The sequence below is a fragment of the Aquarana catesbeiana genome, linkage group LG03, assembly GCF_042186555.1.
Source record: "Aquarana catesbeiana isolate 2022-GZ linkage group LG03, ASM4218655v1, whole genome shotgun sequence".
NCBI lineage: Eukaryota > Metazoa > Chordata > Amphibia > Anura > Ranidae > Aquarana > Aquarana catesbeiana.
In genome coordinates, this window is record NC_133326.1 from 142,530,624 (window position 1) to 142,550,561 (window position 19,938).

Below are 19,938 nucleotides of genomic sequence, written 5' to 3' on the forward strand. Positions count from 1 at the left end.
TCAAAAAAAAAAAAAAAATGCACATTTTTACAGGTAAAAAATTTGCATTCACTTTTTTTTTTTTCTTAGGAGCATGCAGATCACAGGTGCAAAGTCAGGCTAATGTAGACTGTCAGGGTAGCGGTCTGTCCTCTGATACAGGCAGGCAGTTACTTCAGTCCACAAAGCTCAATGGACTACAAGAGTGCTCATCTGCACCCTCACAGATCATTAAGAACTACAAGCCATTAGCCGCAAAGGCTGATAGAATTTTTAGGCAATCATTCACAGAAGTCTGAAATTGTTCAGAATTTCTAATTTTTTATATTGAATAGCATAAAATTACGATTTTAAACAATCAGGACCATTGTATTCTGTAGGACCGATCCCTGTTGGATGTTTACTCACTGTCACAAAAATCACCTTTGGGAACCAGATCACCATTAATCCCACTCTCGTGCTCGGGTGTGACCAGCCAAAAAAGCTCCATACCAGTGTTGCAGCCTTCACTATATCAGGGACTTTGGAACCCTTCCAATGAATTGTGTAAACAAGGACTGTGGACAATCTAAGCAAAAAAAAACAAACAAAAAAAAAAAAAAAAAAACACAATAGACCAGGAAGCGCATGCCCTAGTAGTGTAATAAACATTTTTATTAAGCAAAGATAAAATGACACATAATGCACTCAGAAGCTCACGGAAAACCACCAAGCTCATCACACAACTGTGAGAATCCATCTTCAGAACCTCTGCATGGATGCCACTAGATGTAATCCACTCAGCGGGGAGCCAGCCTCAACAGTGGCTTGTGTTGGACATCCACCGGTATTATGGAGGACTGGCAATCATTCAGCAGAGCAGCATGCGGGTTGTCATAGGTTTTAGGTCTTGGGCCACATCAGATGGCTCTGCGGGCTGAGCATGCCTTAAGAGCATGATCTTAATAGGAGTGCCAATCCTCACTTTGAACTAGCTGCTAGCAGGCTTTAACAGGCTTTCAACAAGCTTCAAGTAGTGCTGAAGCCTTCTAGCAGCCTGTTTAAAGTGACAATTGGCACAATATGTTTAACATTTACAAGCTGGAGCTGGAGGGTGATTTAAAAGCTTCAACAAAGCTTGATGAAAGCTCTGCAAATGTTTACTGCTCAACTGCTCTTATACATGCTGAAGCCCATGTGAAAAAGAACCTGGGTTGTCTGCATTCTGGATGAAGTAGTAAAGGAGGCACCTTTGGGCAGGCACATTTTCAGTATGGAGAAAGGGTAGTAGTGTTAGACCAGCAGATTTAGATGGACTTGACTAATAAATTGGAGCTGAATCCTAGCTAACACTTTATAAACAATTACAGCAAACAGTTTGTTTCCATTTTGGGATAATGGTTTTACATAAAATAATAAATGCTGACTATTATAAGCACCTCTGTCAGTCTTCAATGGCTTCTCTCTACGTTAGTCTGGACAGCTTGGTCTGTAAAAGTTGAAAATTAAGGGATAACCAGGTGACAATAAAAAAAAATAAACTAAGAAAACAAATGCAGCTGCCTCCTTTTAAGAATTGTAAGGTGCAAGTTAAAATTTTCTCTCTTCTACTTCCCCCCTCAAGCAGTCTGTTCTCTTAGGTCTTTACTTTTCTGTGATTCCATGCTCTACCCCTGATTTCCTTTTTAGGACCTAGTGAGGAGGAATACATAACAGACCAAATCAGTCACGAGACTGTATATGTGGATAAAACGCATGTCTGTTTGCATGTTGCTATCTGACCAGCTCTTTTTAGTACCTACATTTCTTCACAGGCCTCGCTTGATGATACTCTGGGCAGTACAATTATTTGACATTGTGGCTCCGTTCACACCTAAGCATTCCGGATCGCGGGCGGAATCGCAGCGATTCTGCCTGCAATTCCCGAAGTGCCGCAAAACATGGGACACGCTTGCGCTCCTCCCTTACTTTCAATGGCACCCTAATCGTGGTGTGATTTTGCCACGATTGTCGCCTGACAAGTTGTGCACACAAAATCACGGGATGCCAGTTGCCCAAAAGAAAAAAAAAAAGCGTCAAAAATAAAACACATTACACATGTTTTTAAAGTTATTTATTGGGCAGCTCCATCGTCTCTTTCGATCTCTTCCCCCCTTTCCGGCTCTTCTGTGTCCTCCGCTGACATCTTCTGCCTGTTGGCTCTTCTCACTCTGTCCGCTGTCATCTTCGGGTCTCCTCCACTATCTACTCACTCTTTTACCCTGTCTTCTTCCGATGTTGACTAGACGTTCTCTCCTGCTCTAATGCCAGGTGTGCGGTGTGCCACTATTTATATTGGCGTGGGGCGGGGTCACAGGAGGCACGCCTCTTATGACATCACCACCCATCATACCTCGGGGGGTGATATAAGGGGCGGGGGCCTCCAGATGACATCACATGGTGACCCCCGCCCCATGCCAATATAAGTAGTGGCACACCTCGCACCTGGCATTAGAGCGGGAGAGAGCGTCGAGTCAACATCGGAAGAAGAACAGAGGGAGAAGAAAGCAGAGAAGACCGGGCAAAAGAGCGAGAAGATAGCAGCGGAGACCTGACAGAAGACAGTGGACAAAGGGAGAAGAACATGGAGAGGGGATAAGTACCAACAGAGGCAGAAGACGTCAGCGGAGGACACAAAAAAGCCGGAGGGGAGAAGAGATCGCAATAGACGCAACTGCCTAATAAAATTATTTTAAAAACATGTGTAATGCGTTTTATTTTTGACACTTTTTTTTAGTTGAATGGGTACAGGCACAATGTACCCCTTACTCATTCACATAGGGTGGGGGGGTCGGGATCTGGGGGCCCCCTTGTTAAATGGGGCTCCCAGATTCCGATAAGCCCCCTCCCGCAGACCCCGACAACAACAGCCAGGGTTGTCAGGAAGAGGCCCTTGTCCTTATCAACATGGGGACAAGGTGCTTTGAGCTGGGGGGAGCAGAGACGCCCCTGCCCCCAAGCACACCCCCCCCATGTTGAGGGCATGCGGCCTGGTTCGGTTCAGAAGGGCGGGTGCTCGTTCGTCCCCAGCACCTTTCCTGATCTGCCGGGGTGTGCGCTTGGATAAGGGCCTGGTATGGATTTTGGGGGACCCCCACGCCTTTTTTTGGTGTGGGGGTTCCCCTGAAAATCCATACCAGACCGAAGGGCCTAGTATGCTCGTGGAGAGGAAACCCATGCCGATTTAACATTTTGCATGGAGTTCCCCCTAAAGATTCATACCAGACAAAGTGCCTGGTATTGTCGGGGATCAAAGTCGGATCCCTGTTCATTGAAGTTGGACGCATGTTGGACTTCAAGTTGCAGGCCAAAGTTGGATCCAAAGTGGTACGACTGTCGTGTTGTACCAGTGTGAACCCGGCCTTATAGTAATGGGCCAAAGGTGAAGGAGGTGAAAGGGGGGCAGGATCAGGAACTCAATACATCTGATTAATAAAATTGACACATATGAAACCAATGAAAGTAATTAAACTGAAACCGGATCTGGGGGTGTCAGCTATGTGTTGACAGTGCTAGATTCTAGGTATATTCCACTTCAGGGGTTCTTTTAAGAATACTACTACTACCCAAAACTCACAGAATCTGCACATTTATATTGGGACCAATTCCCAGGATATCCATTTTCAATCATTTATCTCATTAAGACATTATTTTATTAACCACAGCAAATTTAAAAGGTAATCTCATTGTCAAACTCCTTCTAAAAAAGCTAGTAACTTGGTTTGCAGGTTGATTCTTTCTGTGCTATTGACCTAGAACAAGCATGTAGCAAGTGAAGTCAGAAATCCCGAACTGCTTTTTTTTTTCCAGGTAAGTGAAAGAAGTACTGAAACTAGATAACAAATATTACAGCAAGGTAACTAGCTGGTTTCCCACACTTTCAGTGAGTTTACGGTTATAGTTCACTGCCCCAAAAAAATAAAAAAATAAACTAGATAAAATAATTGCAGAGATTCCTGTAGTACAAATAAAACTTGCACTCTACTGCTACAGAACATCCAATAAATTAGTTGGGATGAAAGACTTTATTGTGTTATTTACTAGTTACAATGTAAGAAAAAACAGCAGTGTATTAGTTCTGTGCTGTTTTCTTTTGATCCACCAACACAAACAAAATCAAATCTCTGGAATAAATGCATATCCAAAAAGAGACCAAATGTAAATGATTGCTTGCAATCAATAATAACAACACACATATACAAAGGATTCTCTCCTTCTACAGACAATGTTAGGAGTAGAGCTAGCACATTGTTCATCATGCATAAAAAAAAAAACAATTTTCAAACTGATTCTTGCTTTTCTCTTCTTTATATATTCTGTGAAGGCTAGACTTATTGATATTATTAAGTGTTAACAGATTTTAGACATGTAGGGGTGACTTTTGAAGTATCTGACACTATTTCTAAACTGGTGCCTTGGCCATAATAACCAATCAACTTCTATCCTCTCACACAGCTTAGAAAATGAACATTTAAAAGCTGATTGACTGTAGGGATGAGCTCAGGCATATTCGGACACCAGTTCGAATGTGCTATCCCGGCGGTAAGCTGTCAAGGCCAACAGCAGCATTCCCCACTCCACAGCTATAGGTATGCAAGGGGAGTGTATATGTGGGGCAGGGAATGCATCCACCACCTATGATTGGCTGTTGGCTATGACAGCTTCCTGGTGGGATAACTCAGGTGTCCAAACCCACCTGAGCTCATCTCCGATTGGCTGAACTCCATTTGAGAGAAAGCTGGTCTCAGACACTTATTTATTTTCACTTTTTAGAAATTGTAGAACTTGCATCGGAAAATATTGTAAATAATGGATTGCACACTTGATTTATTCATTACACTAACATTTTTGTTCTTTGAATTTGATCTGCAACAACATTTGGATTTAGTTACTAAAATCTCCAAAACCATAAAGGAAAAAATAAAATAAAATCTGAAGTCTGCTGTTATATGGAATAGAAAATCTAGTAATCCCAAGAAAAAAGTTACAAAAGAATTTTCAACTCCAGAAAAAATACTCTAAACAGTATTTGTAAAATTTCTTATAAGTGTGTCACTATTAGGAATGTTTTTGAGTGATACCTTGTATTAGGTTGACCTGTAACATCTTGGAGCTTACGGTTACGTTTTCACTGGTCACACAACTCCACCACACATTTGTGACCTACTGTTTACCTGTATACCTGTATGCAAACCCAACATAGACACAGAAATCCTAAATTTGTTGTTCTGATAGTACAGCACATTGAACAGATAGCTTCCAGCAGAGTCTGCTACTACATGATGCACACACAACAGTTTAATGTCAGCTGATTAATTGGTGGTTGGACATGAATCTGGAAATCTCCATATAGTGGTCACACTCTTGTCTTCAAGAGGAAGCACTTGCCTGCCACTGTCTGAATATTCGAAAGACTTTGCGAGATTTCTCTGGCACATTCTGTAACAAAGATAGGCAGTATTAGCAAGATAAGCAATAGTCTAAAAAATAGCTATACTATTAAACTGAACCTATTAACGCTACAAAAGCAAAGCAAAAGCCCTTTAATTGTCTGCCCCAAGCTCTGCTTATATTAATCTTTTCGCTGGTTGAAGCAAAGAGAAAATACTATGTAAGCTCAGTCTTGACAGAGCTTACAGAGGGTTAAAATAGAACCGTAGGCAAAACTTTTTTTTCTACATTTTGGACACAGCAATGGAGGGTTATAACTCCTGTAAGGTTTTTTCACCATCTGTGTCCCATTGGAGATTTTCCTTCACTTCCTGTTCCATAGCCAAACAGGAAGTGAAAAGAAATTCCTGCAACTAAAAGGGAATTTCTTGGGGACCCCAGGTCACCAGAACTAGTGTCCCCATTGGAAGATTTCCCCACTATTACTTTTCTGGGGACAAGCCAACATTTGGGATTTTCTTTTACTTTCATTGATAATGTTAAACAGGACTAAGAGAGGGTGAATTTCCTTAACAGGGCACAGACAGCAATAAAAACTGTCAGGTGTTCTAATCCTTCTCCACTCTATCCAAAACAAAAACAAGTTTTACTTTAGTTATACTTTAAAGGCATCTCTCTTCGCCCACATATAACAAGACTTGGGTGTGGAGACTGGCTGCTTGGGCACCCCGCACTTTATCACGGGAGAGAGGGTCACATGTTCTCCATACCTGGAAGTACAAGGTATGTCATTTCCCTCAGACAGGTACACAGAGTGGCAGCGGAGCCAAGAGGAAATGATTATTAGAAGCAAGCGGGCATACAAATAAGTGAACAGGTTACTTCTTACTGCACGGGTAAAACACAGGTTTGTTTTAGGCAGTGAAATCTAAAATAGGCAATTATAAAATCAGTTATGGTTAGCTTAAAGAGGAACTCTGGCCAAAACTCTTTCCCTTTGCACTGGAGAGAGAGAGTATATAGCTTTTGTCAAGTTTTATTTTGCGGTCCTTCACTTTGAGGGAATTTTCCTAGCTTCATTATTAACAATAGGAAATAAGGGAACTCTATTCACCGGGGACAAAGTGAACCTATAATTATAGCAACGTAGGGATAAGTTAGAATCTCCATTTTTTTTTTCCCCGTTTTTTTTTTTTCAGTATCCTTGCTGGTGATATTAACAACATCTCTCCATAACTGTGGTCACCAAAATAGGAAGCAAAAGTACAGTTCCCAAACTAGCATTAAGAAAACAAAAAACTTTGACTGAGGTTCCAACACTATCCAAAATCAAAAAACATTTAGGCTTGAATTGTACCTCCTTCTCTATGTTTGTTTCCATGCCTCTGACTTCTGTGCTCACCTCTCCACCCTTTCATCCTGTACTCTCCTTAGTGGCCACCAGAACCCTCCTGCGCAGTTTAGCTGTTAAAGTCCCTGACGCCTCCCTTTATCGCACGCTCCATCAAGCCACTACCTGATGCCCTGCCCTCTCGCTGTAATATGGCCTCATTTTTTCAGCTGCTGGGCCCCCACTGCATTGGGATCACGGCCCACTGCATGACGCTACCACCTCAGTCTACCCCTCTCTCCCTTTTTCAGTGGGACCTTAGTTTTACATCTTTTTGACTTATATATAATATTTACATAATTAATCTGAATGTGCTCTTCCTTACACAAATTGTAACCACTCCTGATATGCTGCACTGACCATCTCTTATGGGAATGCTTTTCTATGCAAGGGTTTTGTTTACCATTCAAATTTTATGTTATGGGCCATTCGGGCCCCCTTTCCCATATCTACTTGTTATTCCTCAATAAAACTTTTTGTGGAGAAAAAAAAATAATAATTACATTTTAACTTACAAAATTATAAATAATTTTAGGAGATGTATTTCAGGAATGGTCCAGCAGCATTTTATGAAGTTGCAGAAAAAGGCAAGTTACATGCATTTCCGCTGTGTGACAGTAGATTCATAAAGGATTAGCTCTTTGTCTGCACGGCTGTGCTATTCTGTTGCTGGTTCCGCTTAGTGAGACATGCATGCTTTTTAGTAAAAGTTTGTGATTAACTTTGGGCTCACCATACACATTACAATCTGACCATACAAATCGCTGTCAATTCAACCTTACATTTACCAAAACGACATATTATGAAGACCTACCTAAACAATCAAATCAGGACCTTGCACTACATACATGTTGGAAAAACTAAAAAAGGAGATTGTGCAGTCAGATTGTAATTTGTGGTGAACTTTAGGTATGTTGTCTTCAGTTTTCCTTGATTTGAGAGATCTATGGTTTTAAAATCAAGTTCATTCAAGTCAACCTATTGTACTGGTATGGATTGGGGGAAAAAAAAAAAAAAAAAAACAAAACAAAAAAACACGCATTTTGACATGTTCAACAGCATTTTACTATTTAAAGTGGAGGGCCACCCTGAAAAAAAAAATTACACCAAAAATCCTAAAAAAAAAAAATAAAAAAAACAACATTTGAAAAAAAAAAAAAAAACATTTTTAAACTTGCCTAAACCCTTGTTGATAGGCAGTCTTCCTAATCTGCCTCTTCCTTATCCGCTGCATCTTCTGCTCCTCGGTGAGTGGCCCCGTTGTCTTCTGGGAACTGTGCGTGTTCCCAGAACACCATGGGGCCATATACAGAGTACCACACCGCGCTGCTCGCGCGTGTGCAGTAGGAAACTGGCAGTGAAGCCGCAAGGCTCCACTGCTTGTTTCCCTTACCTAGGATGACGGTGTCGGGACCCGAGAGCCGAGGGACGGGTCGGCCGACATCGCAGGCACTCAGGACAGGTATTTATTTTTTTTAGGCCAGAATCCCGCTTTAAAGTGATACTAAAGTCTAGTTTTTTTTTTTTTTTTTTTTTTGCTTAACTTACCTGCTCTTTGAAGTGGTTTTGCACAGAACAGCTCAGATCATCCCCTTTTCAAGTCCCTCTTCAGTGCTCCTGGCCCCTCCCTCATGATGAGTGCCCCCACAGCAAGCAGCTTGCTATATATAGGGCACCCGAGCCACAGCTCCCTGTGTCCATTCAGACATGGGGTTAGGCCCCGCCCCCTCTCTCATTGGCTCACCGACTTTGATTGACAGCAGTGGGAGCCAATGGCTCCAGGCTGCTGTCTCAGCCAATGAGGAGGGGAGTCCCGGGCAGCCCAGTCTCTCCTCCGCAACATCGCCGGATAGAGACGGGGCTCAGGTAAGTATAAGCGGGGCTGCTGCACACAGAAAGCCTTTTTATCTCAATGCAAAGAATTCATTAACATAAAAAACCTTCTGCCTTTAAAATCATTTTAATTAAAACAAAATCATTAGAAAAATGCAAACTGCATTTTCAAACAATGTGCATTCTGGTGTTGCAAGAGCACATTTTTAGTACTGCTTTCACCTGTATTGTACTAAAATTGTGTAGAGGATGTGCGTGAAATTGCACAGATCTCACAAACATCCTCTGGCTTAAATATTTTCGAATTTGCGGCAATTTTAAAGAAATTGTTGTACTTGCCAAAAGTGGCTTTCACATTATTATATTATAAAGGATTTATATAGCGCCGACAGTTTGCACAGCGCTTTACAACATAAGGGCAGATAGTACAATTACAATACAATTCGATACAGGAGAGCCCTCCTCGTTAGAGCTTACACATTCTGCAACATCTCAGAATGTTTGACACTAAAACAAAAGTGGCATAAAATTTTAATTCTCTCCCATATAAAAGATAATTTTAGGGCATGTTGGGGAAGTGGTGTGAAGACAACCACTGTTAGAATGATTTGTTGAAATTTCTAGGTACAGCGACAAGGGCCTCTGATAAGTGTATATGGTCTATATAGACATGCTACTCTTTAGATTTTGGGCTACCAATTCAGAGCCACAAATGGCATGGGCAAAAAACAACAGTAGAAAAAACCATAATGGGAATATGGGACTTCGTAGGTGCTTATTACGATGAAATTAATATATCACAACAAGATATGAGAAAATAAAATATTTTATTACAAAACAAGGGAAAAGACAGAAAAGAAAAAAAACAAAAAACAATCACAAAGAAATAAACAGGGGTCGTTTTCTCTATGCAATTTCTCCACATATTATATTCAATTTTTCCACACATAAATTCTACATGTTTCACCTTGCGGCTTCCTCAGGAACATGTGTGGATGTTTTTCTCTAATGGATAAATATAAATACATATATATTAGTTATACAGATCTCAGACATGAAAAAGAGCATAATATACAATGAAGCAAGTGCATATATACATACATGGGTGCATCCAAATGGGTGTCAGAAAATTCTCAGCCAGCAGGCTCTGGATCCAATGCTTAGAAGATTGAGAAAGCAATCTATAGTAGATGATATTAGAGCAAGTCATTGGGTACCAACGCCCCCTGGGGAGAGACACCGACCAAACCAAATCGCCCACAGAGAGGAGTATCATTGAATGGCTTATGTACCGTAAAATCTATATTACTTATGAAACTATCCAAAAATATTGATGTGACATGTCAATAACAATGCATGTCGCTAGGAATATTTAGTTGAATCAAATTATTTGGACATTTCATAAATAGACAAAATATGTGCTTACATAGAGAGTTTCTGTTAAATGGACGACTTGGAGCCTATAGTGTCCAACAAAGTGCAGCTGCGAATATATGGCTGTATCCAAAAGTTAAAAAGTTCTCTACCTACAACCCTATAGAGATAAAGAAAAAAAACCCAAAATATAGTTTCCAAAAGAAGGATCAATTTAAACTGTCCTACCATAAGCGCGATAGGAGAAAATTGTTTGCCTGTATATGCTGTTGGGTCCGTATATATGAAGACTCCTGAGCAAGGCAAGGCATTGACATAACCGCGGATGATCCAATCTACAAATGGACGTAAATCGTATATAGAAAAATATTAACCCCCAAAGGACTGGAGTAAGGCACCTCTTAAGGCAATGTAATTCACTGCATTGGTAGTATCTCTGGATAAAAGTAGTTGTACCTTTTTGCAACTGCGTGGACAGGGTGGCTCCCAGGGACTCCAGCAGCTTAACCAATGCCGCATGGGTCTATTTGTACTCCTCCCCATTGGTTCAGGTAGGCATGACGTATGACGTCACACCGTCCAGGCGCAAAACGGACATTGACAGATGACGCTGTGACAGGGGGAGACGGCCGCTCCCCCGCCCCATTGCAAGCCCACATCACACACCAGGATACCAGGCGGAACTTTCATCCATCCATCTGCCACCAGTTCCCCACACGGACGCCCAGCGGCCCACAGAAGCACAGTCCCCGTCCCCCAATGGGGGCCGTGCTGATCTCCCGTGGAGACAGGGGCATTTCTGTGGGTCCAGGTATTAGGTGGCGCTGGTTGGTGGGTTCCAGCGCTTCCTCGTCTCGCTGTGGACCTTTGTATGGGCGCCTAGGTGTCGGGTGTGGCGGCGTTGCCGTGCTCAGCACGCCCACGTGGGTGGGGTCTACGGCCCGCCTGGTATCCTTATGCGCGATGTGGGCTTGGGATGGGGTGGGGCAGCGGCCACCTCCCCGTCACAGCATCATCTGTCAGTGTCCGTTTTGCGTCTGGACGGCGTGACATCATACATCGCGCCTACCTGATGCAATGAGGAGTAAAAATAGACCCATGCGGCGTTGGCTAAGATGCTGGAGCCCCTGGGAACCACACTGTCCATGCAGCTGCAAACAGGTACAACTACTTTTATCCAGAGATATTACCAATGCAGTGTATTACATTGCCTTAAGAGGTGCTATACTCCAGTCCTTGGGGGGGTGGTAATATTTTTCTATATATTATTTACGTCCATTTGTAGACTGGATCAACCATGGTTATGTCAATGCCTTGCCTTGCTCAGGAGTCTTCATATATACGGACCCAACAGCGTATACAGGCAAACAATTTTCTCCTATCACGAGTATGGTAGGACAGTTTAAATTGATCTTTCTTTCGGAAACTATATTTTGTTTTTTTTTTTTCTTTATCTCTATAGGGCTGTAGGTAGAGAACTTTAACTTTTGGATACAGCGATATATTTGCAGCTGCACTTTGTTGGACACTATAGGCTCCCAGTCGTCCATTTAACAGAAACTCTGTATGTAAGCACATATTTGGTCTATTTATGAAATGTCCAAATAATTTGATTTAACTAAATATTCCTAGCGACATGCATTGTTATTGACATGTCATATCAATATGTTTCAATCGTTTCAGTTTGGTTGGTCGGTGTCTCTCCACGGGAGGGCCTTGGTGCCCAATGACTTGCTCTGATATAATCTACTATAGCTTGATTTCTGAATCTCCTAAGCATTGGATCCAGAGCCAAGAATTTGAGAATTTTCTGCCACCCATTTGGATGCACCCATGTATGTATATATGTACTTGGTTCATTGTAATTTATGCACCTTTTCAAGTCCATTAGAGAAAAATGTCCACGCATTTTCCTGAGGAAGCCGCAAGGTGAAACATGTAGAATTTATCTGTGGAAAAATTGAATATATATGTGGAGAAATTGCATAGAGAAAACGACCCCTGTTTATTGTGATTGTTTGTTTTTTTCCTTTTCTGTCTTTTCCCTTGTTTTGTAATAAAATATTCTATTTTATCACATTTTGTTGTGATATATTAATTTCATTGTAATAAGCACCTACAAAGTCCCATATTCCCAATATGTTTTTTTCTTTGTTCTTTCTTAAAGGGACGACTGTGCCAATGAACAAATCTGTGTCTTAATCACTCTAATTCATCAAAAAACAATAGTAGTTTATGCTGCAGTCTGGTATCTTTAAAATTGAAATTACAGGTTGATGTAAACAAAAACAACTTTTTAATATATAAGCAGCATGAACCACTGAACTAAAGTAATTTAGATGTCTTACTGTAGAATCTCCATCAGATGGGGTCCTGGATTTCCCCTCTGATAGCAGCACTCGTAGCACCTCCTTCCATCCAATCTCCTTTGTCTGATTTGCATTTTCCTTCTCCTTGTTCTCAGCATTTCCTTTATAGTCTGCACAAACCATGGTGACCCATGGGCACCAACTTCTATGCTGATTCAGTGGATCAAAGCAGCCCTTGGGAGAAGAATCCTGGACAGAAAACAAACTAGTTTTGATACAGATTTAAACTGCAAGGAAATAAAAAGACATACAAGGAATTGAATCAAAAGATCATTACATATTGATTACCCTAGCAAAAAGGTTTAATAACTTACTATACTGCTCCTGGAGCAGAGCCTGGGACGTTTGGCTTTACGATGAGGACTGGACTGGACTTCAGATGTCACTCCTGGGTTGTCTCCATGTCCCATGCTACGGGTCACTGGCCGGCTCCGCACAGCATCTGATTCCGATGATCCTGTAGAGCTTCCACTGGGTGGTTGGGTGGTAGCTGCCATAGGACTCTAACAGTATTAAAAAATTAGATCACGCATTTATAAGCTAGGTGTTTATTTAGATGGATAAAACCATAATGCAAAAAGGTACATAGAACATTTCCAAAGTGCATATATCCAGACCTGATCAAATGTAGGGACCAACTTTAAATCTACATATGCCAAACAAAAAAAGGAAGGAAAAAAGTTAAAGAAAATCTATGGTCACAGCATACACTTTCGTTATAAAACATCAGCATTGTAATAGCAATGCAAACAATAGTTATTAATGATAATCCAATATAGGCTTTAAGCTTGAAAAATCTCCTTTCATGTTGTAAGTGTTGTCTGTCTTGGCCACCTCTTTCCACAACTTCCTGGTTTCCCTACATGCTTTGCAGCTTTTCATCTGCAGTTTACTTTCAAATATCTAAGACTACATATCCTTGGGTACTTTGCAGCCTTTAAGCAGTGGACCTGGTCTGACTCTGCCTTCTCAAACTCCTCTTCTTAGCAGCTCTATAGTTCTGAAGGCAAGCTCTGAATTTCTGTGACACAGCTCACAGGGTATAGTGAGAATACATGTCACAGAATTCAAGGAGTAAATGTGTGGGGATCTGCACAGTAAGTTTACACATTTTAAGATCATTTAGATCCCTGGTGCACCACATGCGGCTCTTTGGCACTTTTTGTGCGGCACTCGGGGCACCTGCAGACGTTAATCTGTGTTTCCATACTGTCACTGTTAAAGCAATGATTTCTAGCAGTCTCATGTAATAAGTCTCCAGTCAATTACTGACTTTCTCCTGAAGCATGTCCCCATTATTCAACAACTCCTATAGAACGTTCACAATCTCCGACAGTCTCCTGCAGTATATCTGCGGCCCCTGTCCACCTCTCGTGTGATGTCCAGTCTCTGACCATCTCTCGTACCATGTCCTCAGTTCTCTAACCATCTCTCGTACCATGTCCTCAGTTCTCTAACCATCTCTCGTACCATGTCCTCAGTTCTCTAACCATCTCTCGTACCATGTCCTCAGTTCTCTAACCATCTCTCGTACCATGTCCTCAGTTCTCTAACCATCTCTCGTACCATGTCCTCGGTTCTCTAACCATCTCTCGTACCATGTCCTCGGTTCTCTAACCATCTCTCGTACCATGTCCTCGGTTCTCTAACCATCTCTCGTACCATGTCCTCGGTTCTCTAACCATCTCTCGTACCATGTCCTCGGTTCTCTAACCATCTCTCGTACCATGTACTCGGTTCTCTAACCATCTCTCGTACCATGTACTCGGTTCTCTAATCATCTCTCGTACCATGTACTCGGTTCTCTAACCATCTCTCGTACCATGTCCCCAGTTCTTTGACCATCTATTGTTTCATACCCATAAACTTGTATAGACTTGCCTGTATCCTGTTGTGTGTCTCCGATACTGAATCTTCACTGAATTTTATGTGTGCAGCCCTTTGGTAATATTGAGGAACGCATTTAACGCCTCTCATATCAAGAAAGTTGATCACCACTGGTTTAAATCAAATGGAGTAGTCTAGAAATAACTAAAATACAATGTGGAAATGAATATATGACTTTTGACCATAGATGCCCTTTAATTTGCAGCTCTTTAAAATACCATTGTATAAATATAATTCTAAAGCAAGCAGTAGCCATTTATATTTAACTGATCAATCTTACAATAATAGGATTTTTTAAAACAGCTTACCGTTAAATTTAGCGTTTGTAAAGTAGGATGGAACTTCGGACCTTGTGAGAGAAGGTCTGGGCGTGAAGGTAGGGTCCATGGGTTCCCTACTGCCTTCTCTACGATCTCTGCATACCAAGATTTCCTGGACCCCGCTGGGGTCACAAGAATCAACGACTTCCCTTCCTGCTTGATCCTGTGAAGAAGTCGTGGATGTAGGCACAATAGGAGTGTAAGCACAAATCAGCGAGAACCGATTCCACGGGAATTGCAAGGTATCCGTTCGGCATGCTAGCGGATCCTTTGTTGTTGACACAAAGTTGTCGATCTTTTTTGTTGATCCTGGACGCAAACAGATCTATGTCTGGGATCCCCCATCCTTGACATATTGACAGGAAGATATCGGGAAGAAGGAACCATTCTCCCAGGAACAACTGCTGGCGACTCAAGTAGTCCGCCTGCCAACTTTCTATTCCTAGAATGAAAACTGCCGATAGGCAAAGTACCTTGTTTTATGCCCAAGATAGGATAAGACTCACCTTTCTCTGGGCCGCACAATTTCTTGTGCCCCCTTGGTGATTAATATAGGCCATTGCTGTGGCATACATGGATTGAATCCTAGCAGGAATACCTTAAACTGAACTTTCAGGCACTCAGGACCAAGTGTTCTGCTTGAATTTCTAAAATGTTAATGGGAAAGGCCATTTCTGATCCAGGCCACTTCTCTTAAACAGCTGCCTCTTTCAGAACTGTCCCCCAAACTAAACAAAAAAAGGTTGGCATATGTTGTTACTATTTCCTAGGTAACTGGAAGAAGGATTTTCCCTTTTGCAGACTTTTTGGATGTAAACCATAAACTGAGGCTCCGGCGCACCCAGGCTTCAGCACCTGGTATTTCCAGGTGGTCTTTCATCCGGGTACTAACCAGGCCCGACCCTGGTTAGACTCCAAAATCAGATGAGATCGAGCGCTATCAGGGTGATGTGGCCGTAGGCTTTGGAGTCAGACACATTGGGAATGTAGAGCTTGAACTCTTTGTTTCAAGCCGATAGTATACTGTTTTGCAGCAGTCTAGAATGAGACTGAGCATAAGGAACGGCCTAGAATGAAGCCACCATCTTTCCCGACAACCTCACGCAAAGTTGAATAGGAGAAAATCATCTTGCTTCTACTACCTAAATCAGTTCCTTTATGGTGCTGATCTTAGCCTGGGGTACAAATACCCTTTTCTGGGTGTACCTATGATCAGACCCAAGTATTTTCTTCATGGTTTTAAAGAAGATTCCTCCTAGGTTGGACCTAGATATTCCAGGTAGTCGAATGTGGTAACCATACTTTGGTCTAAGCGGGCTAGTCTAACAAGAAGAGATCGACTAGGTAAACCATAATCGTTATACCTTGGGCCCTCATTTTGGCTAGAAAAGGAGCCAGAACCTTTGTACTCGAGGTGCAGCAGCTAGATCAGAAAGCAGAGCTACACACTGAAAATAAAGATTTTCCAATTTAAAAGAAGACTAATGAGCGAGGAAATAGGCATATGGAGATATGCATCTTTGACGTGGATTGATGCCAGGAGTTCTCCTCCTTGTAGGATGGAGATAACAGATTGGATTGACTTCATGCAAAAACAGAGAGATCATATTCTGGAACTGAATTTTAGATCTTTTGAGATCCAGAATGTCCATTTGGATTTAACCAAACCCCACCTCTGCTCTTACATGGGGGCCATCATGAACACTTTTTTGCCAAAAGATGGCCCAACGCTTGAGAGAAAGATTTCTCTTTCTCTGGATCCTTAGGAATGTTTGATGAGGAGACAGAAACTCCACTTTAGACGTTTGGAGCCATTGAAGAAGTCCCCCATTTGTCTTGCCACTCCTTTTGCCAGATCCCTGAGAACTGCAGAAAAAATTCTCCTTATTGAGCAAGTGGGGGTATCTCCTCATAAGGAGGCTTCAGTACCGTGTAGGTTTCCTCCCTTAAGACCTCTTTAGTTCCTGGGGTTAACTCTGAGCATTACCCTTTGAACCTGATGGCGGAAGCCATTGCGACTGCCTGGAGGCTGATGCCCCTGGCACAGAAGAAGGAGCTTTGAAAAAAAAAAAGAAAAATACATTTACTCCTTCACATAAATGACAAAAGGGGGTATCTTTCTTTCTAGAAATTCTTTGGATATATAATCCAAAATATCCCCAGACAGCTGTACCACCGCAAAAAGGAAGACCAGCCAGAAGCTTCTTGCATGACGCTTAGTGAAAGGCGCAAGATCTAAAAGGATAGAGCCTGTCATAGCTACTATTGCAAACATAAAGCTGCCTCCTGGACCTGCTGAGCAGGATAACCTTGAACAACTGTTTAAACTGGTTTCTCAATGATTAACCAATTATTGTCAGCGCAGACTGAGACACTCAACCTGCCAGAAAAAAAAGCATTTAATAGGAATTCCAACCTTTTACCCATTGGATTCCTAAGTATTTGAGTACTGTCTGCTTGACAAGTCAAATGATATAGTAGTAATTGCTGATATATCCCAGTTAGTGAAATTTTCTCTATCATAGGATAAAGGAAAATAATGCTTATCTGGGTAATCCTCCAGATACAAAAAAACTTTTCCAACAAAGATTGGACAGGAAAAAAGCATGCACAGCTTGAGGAGGGTATGTGAACCCAAACATTCAGTTAAGAGTACATAAATGTGGAGCAGATCATTCAGCAAGGAATTGAACCATCGATCTTACAGATTGTGAACACTGACTCTCCCGCATTTGACACCTCAAAAGAGGAGTCATCAGCCTCACCACAGGCCCCTGAGGGAATTGTCTTCTCCTGCCCCTAGTCCCTCAGTCTGAGAGTCCTAGGAAAATGGAAGAGAACCTGTCGCATCTTGACCACACTGGGATGCGATTAAAGTCGCTAAACTTTAGTTTTTTTTTTTTAAAAAACCTACCATGGCTGAGGAAAAAGAGTAAAAAGAACAGGGGCTGCAGCGTTGAAAATAGTTGCAAATATTTCATGGCCCCGATGCTCAGTCTGACCAGCCACCCCCTCTCAGGGGAGGATGCCATTTGTAGAGTAGGTTTTCCAGAGCTTGAGGGAGACCCTTTTAGCTCCTTTTTTGGGAGTGTTTTAACCCCCCCCTTCTGAACATAGCCTGATGCACAAAGCAGAGGTACTACCAGATCGCATCTATTGCTTGAGCAATAGTCAGCCAGTGCCGCTGCTATCAATGCTCAGCCTGATGCAATAGTAAATGTGTCAAAAAGAATGCTTGTGTCACCAACTTCTTTCATGCCCCTCTACGCTCTTGCATACCTCCACCAGCTTAAGCAGTAATAATGGTGCTTTTTAAAAAAACACATACCCGCGCTGGACGTTGGAGGAAGCCAACATCGCGCTAAGCTCCGCCCCCCCTCCGTCACCCTCGCCTTCCTCTTTTTTTTTTTTTGAAGGCAAAAAAAAAGAAAAAGAGTTTCCCTGTGGAGCGCGGGCCTCTGATCCTACATGACCGACATGTGCGGGGAACATTTCATAAGAAAATTCAACAATTTCTTAGAAAATTCCACTTACCTTTCCCGCCGCAGGGTTTTCTGTTGTAAAACCAACAGACCCAATCTTCACCCTCCAAGGTGGGTTCTGTTAAACCTTCAGGAGCCGGGGATCCTCAGGGAAACCCACAATCCTGGACATGTAATAGCACCACCGCCAGTAAAACTTTATGGCCTTAAAACCAAAAGTACTGGATCCCGGGGTCCAGCTCTCTAAAAAGAGAATGTTTAGAAGCAAAGACCTCGTTTCTTCGGACACGAGGCCTGGGTACCATTCAATTCGGCCTAAAAGACACCTTGAATGGATCCGGCTGCACAGCTAGCCCCAGCAAGGATTGCTCCAGTGGAGCTCAGCACTGCACATCTTCACTCGTGACCAACACCTTAGACACTGGCGAAAAAACTGAGATACTCCCAGTAGTGGGAGGGGTTATATAGGGAGTACACTTTTTATCTTAGGGTGTGCCAGTGTCTATCACCTGAAGGTGGCCTATAACCCACATAGTAACTAATATGGCTCTGTGTCCCGTGATGTGCGATAAGAAATATTATTTTTTTATACCTGTTCAAGATCTCTGCTTCTAGTGACTCTTCTGTTGGGAGATACCACTCCCAAAGGGGTTCTATCACCCGGACCATCTCCTTGAGATATGGGAGTAGTAGGTGGTCCAAAGGAACTGTCCAAATCCACAGACTCCAGCTGTTGGAAGCTCCATAATCCAATCTTCCTCATACAGCGGGGACAACTTATGATTGACAGAGGTAAAGATCCAGATGAAGGGCTGAAAAAAAAAATTAACAAATTGACAGAGTATAAGTTCACACACAATAAAGCATTAAAAGGAGTTGTGAAAAGCCTCAAGGGTTTACCTTAATGCATGCTATGCATTAAGGTAAAAAACCTTTTGTAGTGCAGCAGCCCTCCAGAGCACCCCTTTTACTTACCTGAACCCGATTGTTCCAGCGACGGGGACAAGCAGAGAAGCTCCAGCTGCTGTCTCAGGTCCTCACTGGCTCCTGCTGGATTTATTAGTTAGATAGAGCATTTACAGATATGTACAGTACCTCACAAATATGAGTACACCCCTCACATTTGTAAATATTTTATAATATCTTTTCATGTGACAACACTGAAGAAATTACACTTTGCTACAATGTAAAGTAGTGAGTGCACAGCTTGTATAACAGTGTAAATTTGCTGTCCCCTCAAAATAACTCAATACACAGCCATTAATTTCTAAAGCACTGGCAACAAAAGTGAATAAACCCCTAAGTGAAAATGTACAAATTGTGCCCAATTAGCCATTTTTCCTCCCCGGTGTCATGTGATTTGTTAGTGTTACAAGGTCTCAGGTGTGAATGGGGAGCAGGTGTGTTATATTTGGGGTTAGCGCTCTCAATCTCCCATACTAGTCACTGTTCAACATGGCACCTCATGGCAAAGTACTCTCTAAAGATCTAAAAAAAAAGAATTGTTGCTCTACATAAAGATGGCCTAGGCTATATAAAGATTTCCAAGACCCTGAAATTGAGCTGCAGCATGGTAGCCAAGACTATACAGCGATTTAACAGGACAGGTTCCACTCAGAACAGACCTCGCCATGGTCGACCAAAGGAGTTGAGTGCACGCGCTCAGTGTCATATCCAGAGGCTGTCTTTAGGAAATAGATGTACGAGTGCTGCCAGCATTGCTGCAGAGGTTGAAGGGGTGGGAGGGTCAGCATGTCAGTGCTCAGATCCTTACGCCGCACACTGCATCAAATTGGTCTGCATGGCTGTCATCCCAGAAGGAAGCCTCTTCTAAAGATGATGCACAAGAAAGCCTGCAAACAGTTTGCTGAAGACAAACAGACTAAGGACATGGA

The 19,938-nt window shown here is 42.2% G+C and overlaps 1 protein-coding gene across 1 annotated transcript in view; it reads right to left on the bottom strand.

The window, feature by feature from the left end:
* Positions 1-4,003: 4,003 nt before the first annotated feature.
* The window catches only part of ZC3HC1 (zinc finger C3HC-type containing 1), a 63,507-nt gene continuing 47,572 nt past the window's right edge, over positions 4,004-19,938 (bottom strand). The window contains exons 7-10 of the mRNA XM_073619362.1: positions 18,636-18,855; positions 12,669-12,857; positions 12,334-12,543; positions 4,004-5,436 (exon numbers count right to left, since the gene is read on the bottom strand). Coding sequence (XP_073475463.1) covers positions 5,368-5,436; positions 12,334-12,543; positions 12,669-12,857; positions 18,636-18,855 — 688 coding nt within the window. The 3' untranslated portion in view covers positions 4,004-5,367. The remainder of the gene's footprint in view (positions 5,437-12,333; positions 12,544-12,668; positions 12,858-18,635; positions 18,856-19,938) is intronic.